The sequence below is a fragment of the Phocoena sinus genome, chromosome 7 (assembly GCF_008692025.1).
Source record: "Phocoena sinus isolate mPhoSin1 chromosome 7, mPhoSin1.pri, whole genome shotgun sequence".
Classification (NCBI taxonomy): domain Eukaryota; kingdom Metazoa; phylum Chordata; class Mammalia; order Artiodactyla; family Phocoenidae; genus Phocoena; species Phocoena sinus.
This window is the reverse complement of record NC_045769.1, coordinates 599,009-611,038: the sequence shown is the minus strand read 5'-3', so window position 1 is coordinate 611,038 and position 12,030 is coordinate 599,009. Positions and strand designations below refer to the sequence as shown.

General features: G+C 53.7%; 1 protein-coding gene across 7 annotated transcripts in view; it reads left to right on the top strand.

Annotated features, from left to right (window-relative positions):
- Positions 1–12,030, top strand: part of SNED1 (sushi, nidogen and EGF like domains 1) — a 95,439-nt gene that overhangs the window by 39,520 nt on the left and 43,889 nt on the right. For all 7 annotated transcript variants that reach the window (XR_004350648.1, XM_032636806.1, XM_032636804.1 and 4 more), the window contains exons 5-11: positions 1,296–1,421; positions 1,670–1,783; positions 3,693–3,806; positions 3,898–4,011; positions 11,271–11,396; positions 11,563–11,667; positions 11,911–12,024. Coding sequence is in view for 6 of the 7 variants with exons in the window: in XM_032636806.1 (XP_032492697.1) it covers positions 1,296–1,421; positions 1,670–1,783; positions 3,693–3,806; positions 3,898–4,011; positions 11,271–11,396; positions 11,563–11,667; positions 11,911–12,024 (813 nt within the window). In the remaining variant the exon portion in view is untranslated. The remainder of the gene's footprint in view (positions 1–1,295; positions 1,422–1,669; positions 1,784–3,692; positions 3,807–3,897; positions 4,012–11,270; positions 11,397–11,562; positions 11,668–11,910; positions 12,025–12,030) is intronic.

The window sequence follows — 12,030 nt, the reverse complement described above, 5'->3', positions numbered from 1 at the left end:
CCTCCCCCGGAGATCGCCTCCCACCCCCATGGGGACCAAGGCCACCAAGAGGGGCTGCTTCTCCTGAACACCGTCCCAGGGATGAACCCAGTGCAAGGAAGCCCACCCAGACCTGCCAGGGGAGCAGGCGTGCACCCCGGGGGCGGGGGCGGGGAGGGCAGGTGTGTACCGCACCGAGGACTGGATATGGGCCCTGGTGAGAGAGGCCCGGGGAGCCTGAGCCCACCCACTCACCAGTGTGAACGAGGGGGCGGCCCACAGGGCCAGGAGCCCAGGGGCCACTGATTTCGCCCCCCTCCCCCAGAGCGGCAACACCCGCCCGGGCTCGGAGCCACGGTGGTTCGGGGCAGGGGACGCTACTCAGTCACCACACCTTTGTGTGGGCAGCACAGAGGTCTGGCGCTTACCAGCGGCCAGGGGCTTGGGTATGGGTGCAGGTGTGCGTGCAGGTGTGCGTGCAGGTGTGCGTGCAGGTATGGGTAGGTCCATGCTCCCCACAGAGGCTGCCGGCTGTGAGCCTGCGGACTGGGGTCCTCAGAGGAGGGTCCAGTCAGTCCCTCGGGGACGCCGTTCCCATGTGGCGGTGCTTCTCTCCCGCCCCAGGCCTCTGCGGGGAGCAGATGGAGGAGGCCCTGCTGGGCCCTCAAAGCTCTCGCGCAGAGGCCCTGAGGGGCACAGTCCCGTGGGGTTGCAGGGGGACCGGCCCCCTCGTATCCCCGCCCCACGCCGCAAGCCCTGGAGATGGAGCCCGTGCGCATCAGTCTGAAGGCACCGGGGAGGGAGAGTGGGTTCACACCTGAGAGGCGGGGCGCCCACACCTGGCAGTCTACCTTATGAGAAGGGCTGGTCCTGACACGGGCTCAGGCAGTCAGCCGCCACCCGCTGCAGGGCAGCCGGACTACGCGGCCTGAGTGCCGGTGTGGCCCGGTGAGTGGACCGGTAGGGGCAGGGACGGTCCTCAAAGGCACCCACAGCCTTGGTGGTGCTCGGGGCCCGAGGGCCCTTCTGGGAGTGCCCCTCTCTCCCTCCCTCCTGGACACCAGCCAGCTCTTCCCAAGGCCCTCCGAGTAACAGGAGGTCTGAAACCCTGGGATGCCCCCGCACCTGCCCAGGTGTGCTCATTCATGGCGGGTTTCGGTGGCCTTGTCTCTGCGGAGGGTGGGCCCCATGAGCTGAGCCCTGCGGGAGGCCTGTCCTCGAGATAACGGAGACCCAGCAGCAGCGGACCTCGCAGCGCCTCCCCCGAGAAGGGCCCCCGGGCTAGGCTGACGGCCCTGCCCTCCCTGTGTCCGCAGCCTCCGTGTGCCTGACCCTGCGCCCCTGCCTCAACGGCGGCAAGTGCATCGACGACTGCGTCACGGGCAACCCCTCCTACACCTGCTCCTGCCTCTCGGGCTTCACGGGGCGGAGGTGCCACCTGGGTGAGTTTCTGCTGGGACCGCCCACCTGGAGGAACCCAGCAGCACAGCCAACGGCCCCAAGAGCCCGAGGCCTGGGGCCTCTGTCCCCGTGGTGTGGGTGGCGTCCGGGAGGCGCCGCCGGGGGAGCCAGACACAGCGGCTCCGTGATGGTGAGCACGTGGGCGGGCTCTGCAGCCGCGCCGCCCCAGGCCACGGCAGGTCCTCCCCAGCGGCGCCTCCACTGAGTCCCCGGCTGCCCCGTTTTCCAGATGTGAACGAGTGTGCTTCCCACCCGTGTCAGAACGGCGGGACCTGCACGCACGGCGTCAACAGCTTCATCTGCCAGTGCCCAGTGGGCTTCGGGGGACCCACCTGTGAGACAGGTGAGAGGAACCAGGGGCTGCAGGGCCGCGGGGATGGTCCTGCCCGACCAGGGAGTGGCGGCTAGCCTGGTGGGGGCATCAGGTCAGCGTGCCGCAGGGGGCCCGGCCCCAGGGAGGCCCGGGGGCAGGGGGCACAGGAGCCCAGACTCCAGAGGAGAGGCCCCGCCCCGTGGGCGTGACAGGAGCGCTGACCACAGCACACAGCCAAGGGTGAGGCCTTGGGACAGGGCAGGGCCTGGTTCCGGACCCGTCTCACCGTAGGCCTGCACCCCTGAAACCCTGAACCCCAGCTGCTCCCGGCAGGAGTGCAGGCTGTTTCTCTCCATCCCGGGGGTCTTACGGCCTAGATGTGGCTTGGGGTCTTTCTGAAGACCCCCTTGTTGCTTCCAAACTGCAGCCCACACGCCCGTCTGCCACCCCGCTTCTGAGCGCGGCTCTTTGGAAGCAGTGCGTTCTGATGAGGCCCCTACTCCCCGCCCCTCGTGCAGCACCTCTTTGGGGCCCCCACCCTGGCCCTCCACCCACCTGGTAAAGCAAGGTGGATGCCCCACTCCCACCCCCGTGCCACTGTGGAAAGCCGCTAGGGGAGCCCAACAAACGGAGCCCCTTAAAATCAAAGCACAATGACCCTTGATCCCCATCCGGCTCAGCCAGACACACTGTCCCCTACATACGCTTACTGATATCTAACTGTTATTTAGAAAAACATATAACACATAGTTAAATCGAGTGTGTACAAGTAACCACCGCACCAATGTCTCAATCTAGAAAAACCATTTCTAATGGAGACTTATGCCACAGGGAATGTTTTAAAGTCCTTAACTCTGGTGTGTATACACATGTCTGGACCGGGTGGGACCCTGGGAGGGCTTGGGGCCAGAGCCAGGAGCCCTGAGCCTTGGCCTCCTCATGGCCACCACGGTAACACCCATGGGTACCAGCCCCCAGTCCCCCATGAGGCTCTCTGGTCTCAGGACCCACCTCGGCCCCCAGAGCCCATGACAGCAGGGATGCTGGGCAGAGTCCAGCAGGGACGTGGGTACCACTCGGCCTGAGTCTCCCCTCCCCCACCCGTGCCCAGCCCTGCTCTCTGGTGGAGTCAGGGTCCCAGAGACGGGGGTCACCGTGTGCCGTCAGCCACCAAAGCACCTCCACACCTCCCAGAGTTCAGGCCTCCTTCCTCCCACTGCTCCCCACCCTGACTCCAGGGTGGGTCACCCGCTCTGGGGATCCTGTCTGGTTCCTGTATTGAGTCCTTTTTGGAATGAGCTGTCAGCAGGACAGGCGACATAGCAGGGGGAAGGCAGTGTCCCCCCACCTGCTGCCAGCAGCCACCAGGTGAGGCCAGCATCCTGGGTGAGGGGCAGGCCAGAGCGCCGACAAAGGCGGGTCCCACCTGCTCACTTCCACCTGACTGGGGGCCGAGGGCCTTTGCAGGGCTGTCCTTGCAGCAAGAAGTGTCTCCTTGCCCACCTTGGACCCTCAGCCCCGGACCACTCAGGCCCCTCCTGCGCCCCCTCAGGGCTCCGTCACAGGCCGTGCCCCCAGCCCAGCTGGGAGGAATCTCTCAGCCCCAGAGCCCTGTCCTGTGATGACAGCTCTGTCACAGTCATCTTAGCAGGGCGACTCCCCAGGAGGGTGGGAGCTGGGTCCCATTCACCCCCATGTCCCCCGCCAGGCACAGGCACACCCTCCCTCCTCCCCAGGTCTGCTGAAATAAACCCCATTCAGACAAGCTTTCAGTGCCGGTGGGTTGGGACTGCCCTGGTCCCCCAGGGCCCGATGCCCTCCAGAGACGGCCAGATCCACCCGTGCTGCAGCCCGAGATGTCAGCAATGGGGCTCAGTGGGAGCCCCTGGGGCCACCACAGCTGGGGATCCAATGGCCTTCCACCCCTTTGTGCTTGTAGCACGGTCTCCGTGCGATGCCACAGAGTGTGAGAACGGCGGCTGGTGCCAGGCGGAGGGCGGCTCCGCGGCGTGCGTGTGCGCAGCCGGCTACACGGGTGCGGCCTGCGAGACGGGTGAGTGTGCCCTCCGGTGGGAGCAGGGGCGCGGGGTGCCAGGTGCTCAAAGGCTGGCACACAGCCGAGCACCCACCTCTGCCGTCCCCAGACGTGGACGAGTGCGGCTCTGACCCCTGCCTGAACGGAGGGTCGTGTGTCGACCTGGTGGGGAATTTCACCTGCCTTTGTTCAGAGCCCTTCGAGGGACCTCGCTGCGAGACAGGTAACGGCCACGTGCCTGAAGCCCCCCACCGGTGACAGCAGTCAGCTGCCCCCTTTCCCTCTCGGGGGTGGGGAGGTCTGGTCTGAGCTCTGCTGTCCACATGCTGGGTAAGGCTGAGCGAATCTGTTCCCCTCTCTGGGCCTGGTCTCCATCTGGAAAATGCAGGTATGGATGAGCACACTCCCAAGGCCCCTCTCCCGACTCAGGAGATAGATTCTTGGCTGTCTAATGTCCCTCCTTCCTACCCCAGACCCCTCGCCTTGCTAGGGAACAAGCCGTGGGCGTAGGAAAGAAAGCTGGTCTCTCCTACGAGTGGCGGAGGCTGCTAGCTCCTGTTTTAAATGCCGGTTAGGACTCGGTAGGCCAGTTAAAAGACCCACACGGTAAATTCGGGGCTTTAGCACCTGACATCGCCTTACCTCCCACGGCTTTGGTCCCCGAGCCGACAACAGCGGTGCTTGCATCTCCCCGGTGGGGGGGGCGCTCAAGACAAACTCATCGGATTTGCTTCGAGTCTCAAAGCCTAAGAAGGAAATTAGGTTCTACCCATGAGTAAGACGCGGATGGACGCTGTGCCCTCCGTTGGTCTTTGGTGGGATGGCCACACGCAGGGCGGGCTGTGTCCTGAGGCGATGGTGAGGCTTCACGGTGCAGAGGGCGAGAGGCTGGCAGCCTTACCTGTTGCCTGAAATCACCGTGATGTGTCACAGGATTGCCTAGATTGCGATTTAAGTATCAGCGTATTTAACTAAACTCACGTCAGAAAACAGAGAAGTGATTTCAAAAGACTTTGCAAAGAAACCATGTTTTGTACGAAGAATAATGCAAACGAAAGCAAACGATAGGAAACAGCTGACTTGTCTGCCCCAGTACAAGCTCATTAGCCACGTTGCACATACGGCGGGAAGCTGGCCAAACGTTGGAGATTATAAAAAGGAGTAGCTAGCCTTCTGCTCGTGGCCAACAAGGATTAACTGCCCTGGGAACTTCCCTCTCACTGTCAACAATGAGAAAACCAGACAAAATATATGAAACAACTGTTTTCAGCCATTGGACAACAGAAAGTAGAGGGCTGTCATCCCTGAGAGAAGGGAATGAAATGGGGTGAGCCCTACAATTGCCCCAAGGCTGCCTCGGAGCCGTTTCCAGGCTGCCACGCCGGGGCGGGGCCGGGGAGGGATCCAGACTCCAGCAGTTCCTCTGAGTCTCTGGGTCAAGGAGACAGAGATTCAAATTCAGTGGCTGGAATTTGGGGGAATAATACCAGCAAGGACAGAGCTACTGAGAGGGGAAGCGGGGAAGGGGAGAGAGCACGAGATCGGCTCTGGAGATCTGCAGGGGCACCCCTTGAGTGTGGGTTGGGTGAAATCTACTGGGCTGGGGAAGAACCACTGGGAGTGGTGAGTCAGACGATTCCTGGAACTCAGACCCGCCTCCCCACCAGCTGGAGTGGAGTGAGCTCTTCGTAGCCAGGGCCAATGCTGAGTAGAGTCCCCAGTGGTATCACCTTAGTAGTGGGGATAAGTAAATGCTAAGCTAACGGCTAGCCTGACCTGCCCCAAGAAATCTTAAAAGAAAGTTCGAAAGGATCAAACTGAGCCCAAGTAATTTCACTCTATGGCAGGATAAAATCCTCCACCTTTACAGGAATAATAACAGAGTCCAGAACCCCAAGATACCCAACCAGAAGTTACTATAGGCGCACAAAGGATTGAGAGTACATGACCCACAGCCAGGAGTCAGACCAGTAGAAACAGGGGCCAGAGATGACAGAACCAGCAAGTACAAATGTTCAGTTGTCCGTCATGAACACGCACCATGTGTTCAAGACTGTTGAGGGAAAAAGACATAATGAGAAGTAGGAGATATAAGAAAAGAAGCTTCTAGAGATGAAAACTGTAATATCTGAATTTTAAAAATACACTGGATGGTGTTAACAGCAGGTTAAGACACCACAGAAGGAAAGATCAATGACCTTGAAGAGAGAAATGGAAGCAATTCAACATGCAGCCCAGAGACAATGAGATGAAAGGACAGCACCTCCTCAGGGGCCTGTGCACAGACACCTTGCAGTCTGGCAGGTGTGTACTTGGAGGGCCGGAAATGAGGGAGGGGGCTGAAGGGGTGCAGAGAAAGTATGTGAAGAAACAACAGCCAAACTCTTTCTAAGTCTGATGAAAATGAAAACCAAACCTCCAAGAAAGACATGAAGCCACGTCATAGTCAAATTGCTGAAAACCAGTGACAGAGAAAATCTTAAAAGTAGCCAGAGAGAAAAGACAGACTGCACAGAGAGACAAGAATGACAACAGCCTCATCAGAGACGAGGCCGGTCGGAAGACACTGGGACGACACCCCTAAAGCATGGAAGAAATAAGCTGTCAACCTCGTGCTATACACCCAGCAAAACTCTTCCAGAAATTCAGGTGAAATAAAGATTTTTCAGACAGCAAAAACAGAGAATTCACCACCAGCATATATGCATTACAAGAAATGTCTTTTCGACAGAAGAAAAATGGTCCCTGATGAAAATCTGGATCTACACAAAGGAATGAAGAGTTCTAGAAATGGTAAATATATGGGTAAAAATAAAAGACTTTTCTTCTTACTTGTTAATCTTTTTAAAGATATTTTTAAAACAAAGAAATAGCAACATATTTGGGGTTTACAGTATACATAGAAATAAGATGTATGACAACAATAGCTTAAAGCAGCCTGTGCAGGCTTTTAAAGGGCCAGATAGTAATATTTTTTTTGGCTTTGTGAGCCATGAGGTCACAGCTATTCAGCTCTACCAACGTAAGGCAAAAGCAGTGAGCCACAGACTGTGCATAAGGGAATGGACATGGATGGCCATGTTCCAATGATACTTTATTTTTTTAAATGGGTGGCAGGCAAGATTTGGTCTTTGAGCCTTTGCTTATCAACTTCTGGCATAAGGGATAGAAAGGGAGAAATGGAAGTATAATATCGTAAGGTCCTGACATTATATACGAAGTGGTATAATACTGTTTGAAGGTCGACTGTGATAAGTTAAAGGTATACATTGTAAACCCTAGAGCAGCAAGTAAAAAAAATAATAATAATGAGTTAGAGCCAATAAACCGATCATGGAGATGAAATACAGAAGGTATGAAAAGAAGAAAAATGAAGATAAAGAAAGCTGGCTGTAACTACCACTGAATATTCAAAGGTACAATTACGAAATACCAGATTTTAGCAGTGGAAAGGAATTCAGGATTCAGAGGATTTAATCCTTAAATAAATATGTAATGTTAACTGAGCAAACGAGTTATATTACTAGCTACCTCTAGTTAATAAATAAAAATAAAAGTGTGCAGGAAAATTTGAAAAATCTACAGGCATTGAGAAGAAAAAGGAATATATTTTTCTAACTCAAAATGAAAACACAACTTTATATCTTTAAGAATAAATGAAGCCTAGTAGTTAAAGTTTAAATAACTTTTTAGTGGCATTTATGAAATTTTACGTATGCTTTCTCACCTTACGATTTCACATAAACAAATGTTTTGTTCACCCAGGAAAAAAAAAAAAAAAGACGAAAAAGGAACAAAGAAGAAGTGGGACAAATAAGAAACAACAGCAAGGTGATGGGTTTAATCCAGTCATATTGGCAATTACCTTTAAATGTAAAAATGGTTAAAAACACAAAAGACAGAGATTGTCAAATCGAATTGAAAAGCAAGACCCAACCATATACTTTCTACAAGAAACCTGCTGCCAATAGGAAGACACAGATCATTTTAAAGTAGTGGGGTGGGTCTCACCAGACTGAGTGCAGCGACCAGTCCTGGACTGAGTGCCGGGAGCGGCTCTGAGGACTCTGACGTAGCAGCGGGCGGGGTGGGGAGAAGCACAGGGGCGAGTCCTCATCATTTTCCTCTGGTGTCCCCCCGACCCCGCCTCCTGGTCTCAGAGCAACCCCGAAACCAGAAGTCGGCATCAGCGCTGACAGAGAAGCAGGACCCACAGAGGCAGCAGTGGGCGGAGCCTTCCGCTCCAGCCGGGGGAATTCTGGGCTTCGCAAGTGTGGGCAAACTCCTGCTGGTTTTCCCTTTCTCTGTCCTCCAGCCACGTGACCCCACACAGGCGTGCGGTCACAGGAAGTAAGTAGCAGAGTGGGGCCACTAAGCCCAGATTTCATGCCAGAGGACGAGATGTGCTGCGGAGGGCGTGGAGGGGGGGCCTGGGGCGGCAGCCCCATCATGTTCTTTCTGAGCTCCTGGGCTCCCTCAAGTTGGGCGTTTGTAATCTGATAAGCGAAAGACAAACTAACTCAGCGGAAACAATGGCAAAGGATGTAAGCAGGAAAGTCACACAGAGAGAAACAAACACCATAAACAAGTGAAAAGAAGCTCAGTCTCACTAATCAAGAAACTACAAATTAAATAGAAATCTAATTTCAGGTTTTGCCCATTAGATTGGTAAGAATTTTGATAGTTGATGGAACCGGGAATTGGAAAGGCTGTGGCAGAATGAGTGCCCCCATTCTCCCCGGGGAGTATTGATTCTATTTTCCTTGAAATTTTTAATAATTTTTTTTGCAATCGTGCATATGTATTACATTTACAGTTAATTTTTAAACCATAAAATGATGGACAAAAAACGTTAAAATGGTACCATTTATTGAAAGACTTAGGTATAAATGTAATAAAGCATTTTCAGGATTTAAATACTGAAAACTACAAAATGCTGATGAAAGAAATCAAAGAAGCTCTCAGTACATAGAGAGACACTATGTTCATGGATTAGAAGACTTAACATAGCAAATATGTCGGCTCTCCCCAGACTGACCTGTAGAAATCTCAGCAGGGTTTTTGGTAGCTGCACACAAGCTGATCCTATAATTTATATGGAAAGGCAAAGGAATTAAGATAGCCAAAACAATTTCGAAAAAGAAGAATACATTTTAAGGAATCACACTACCCGGTATTAAGACTTATTATAAAGCTACAGTGATCAAGATTATGTGGTATTGGCAAAGGGACTGACACACCAATCAACAGAACAGGAAAGAGGATCCAGAAACAGACCCACACAAATATGGGTATTATTTTTTGAAAAGGTATAAGAGAGATTCAGCAGAAAAAGGATGCATACAAGCGTGGGGACCAGCAAGGACGCAGGGACTGGGCAGCGCTGCTTCAACCTAAACACCTCTTATACAAAGATTAACTCAAAATGAATCATAGACCTGAACAGAAAACAGAAAACTATAACGTTTTTAGAAGAAAACTAAAGATTTTTAGATAGAAAAATCTTTGTGACTCACGGTTAAGCAAAGAGTGCTAAGACAAGACCACAAAAGCATGCTCTATCAAAAAAAAAATAGATAAATTGGACTTCATCAAAACTGAAAACTTTTCCTCTGTGAAAGACATGGTTAAGAGAATGAAAAGACAAGCTAAAGACTGGGACAGGGACTTCCCAGGTGGTGCAGTGGTTAGGACTCAGCGCTCCCAATGCAGGGGGCCCGGGTTCGATCCCTGGTCAGGGAACTAGATCCCACATGCATGCCGCAGCTAAGAAGTCCACATGCCACAACTAAAGATCCTGCATGCCTCAACTAAGACCGGGGGCAGCCTAAATAAATAAATAAGTAAAAAAAAAAAGACTCGGACTCGGACACTTAACCAAAAAGGATACACAGAAGGCAAATAAACAGATGAACAAAATCTGTTGTTGTCATTAACTATTGGTGAAACGCAAATTAAAGCCACAATGAGATGCCACTGCAAGCCTATGATAATTGCTAAAATAAAAGACACTGACCTGGTGAGGGTACAGAACGACGGGAACTCTCACCTATTTTTGGTGGGAATGCCGAACAGTTTGGCCACTCTGAAATAGTTTGATAGCTTTTTTTATAAAGTTAAACATACACTTATAATATGACCCAGCAATCGAACTCCTAGGTATTAAGCCTAAACAAATGAAAACTTATGTCACACAGAACTCTGTACAGGAATGTCTGTAGCATGTCTATAGCCACCAGAAACCGGGAACCCAGACATCCTTCCCAGGGTGAACGGACACATGAACTGCGGTACCTGTCGACATGGGACACAACTCGGTCATAAAACGGACTAATTACTGATGCTTATAACACCTGAGACAGTCCTGGAGGCGTGACGCTGAGTGAAAGAAGCCAGTCTCAAAAGAGTACAGGTTGTTTGGTTCCACTTCTCTGGCATCCTTGAAAGGACAAAACTGCAGTGATGAACAGATCAGTAGCTCTAGGGGTTCAGGATGGAGGGGGTCTGTGACCCTGCAGAGAGAAAACAAAGAGGTCTTTGGGATGACGGAACGTCCCGTATCCTGTCCTGTATCCATATACACACAGCTATACATGTGATAAAATTCTTAGGCGTGTCCCTCAAACACAAGTCATTTTACTGTATATTAATTTCAAAGATAAATTCTGAAAGAACATGAGGGAATTGAACATTTAGAAACAAAAAGACTAAAAAGGCAAACACGAATCAGGAGAAGCTGGAGTGGCTGTATTCATATCACTCAGATTAAACTTTCGAGTAGGAGAGCAGCCAGAAATGGGGACCTTTTATAATGACCACGGGCCAGTTCATCAGGAAGACACAATAAGTCTAAATATGCAACACCTAGTAACGCAAATCGAAATACCCAAAGCAACAGCTGGCAGAGCTACAAGGGGAGACAGATCCCCAGTCATAGGCGGGGGTTTCGGCGGAACTCCTATCTCGGTGGCTCAGAGCATACAAGCATGGGGACCAGCAAGGACGCAGGGACTGGGCAGCGCTGCCAGCCGACCCGGCCCGACTGACAGTCACGGACACGCACGTTCCTTCCAGGGCTCACGGAGCCTTCACTATGACAGACCATCCTGTCGGCCATCAAATAAGGCTCAATAAATTGAAAAGGACTGTGTTCGCTGACCACGGCAAAATTAAACTAGAAATCGGCAGCAGAAAGATAACTTAAAGTTAAAAATCCCAAATCTTTAACAGAGATGCTGGATGGGAAATGTTTGGAGGCTCTGGCCTCAGCTGGGCCCTTTGGTGCACACCGTGGGGCTCCCTCCTCACTCTGGCTTCTCATTCTGCTCCAGAGAAAGGGCTCGGGGACTGAGGGGCCGCTAGAGGTCAGTTTCCGGGCGCTCGGCACTAAGGACAGAGGTTAAGACACCTCCTCTCCGGCCCGAGGCCCCATCCTCGCCGTGCTCTCTGCGCGGCCTCGGGTGACCTCCGTCTTTCTTGCAGGAAGCCACCCGGTGCCCGACGCCTGCCTCTCGGCCCCCTGCCAGAACGGGGGCACCTGTGTGGATGCGGAGCAGGGCTACGTGTGTGAATGCCCCGAAGGCTTCATGGGCCTTGACTGCAGGGAGAGTGCGTGTGGGCCGGGCTGCCGGGGCCCCGTGGGGTGTGCACGCAAACCCCCATGAGGGAGGCTGTGGGGAGCGGGGAGACGGGCTACATGGCGGGGTTTACGGGACGGCGGTCAGGAGAGGGCACCCCGACATTGGAGGCTCCTCCCTCCCTCCCTCCGTGGCAGGAACCCCCAACAACTGTGAGTGCCGCAATGGTGGCAGGTGCCTGGGGGCTAACACCACCCTCTGCCAGTGCCCTCCGGCCTTCTTTGGGCTCCTCTGCGAATTTGGTAGGTGCCCAGGGCTGGGATGCGGGCGCCCTTCCTGCCTGGACCCTGAGAATCCCCACAACCACCGTGTAAGTGGTGGCTTGGGCCTGGGCCCGGACCCGCATGGCGGGCCCCGGGGGGTGGGGTGGGGAGGCCACAAGGGTGCCCGAACCTGGTCACCCGGGCAGCTCGGTCCTTCTCAAGGACACACGGTCTCCAGGGAGACACGCGGGGACGTGAGACGGGCTCTCCCCTTCCCTGCAGAGGTCACGGCCATGCCCTGCAACGTGAACACGCAGTGCCCCGACGGCGGCCACTGCATGGAGTACGGCGGGAGCTACCTGTGCGTCTGCCACACCGACCACAACGTCAGCCACTGTGAGT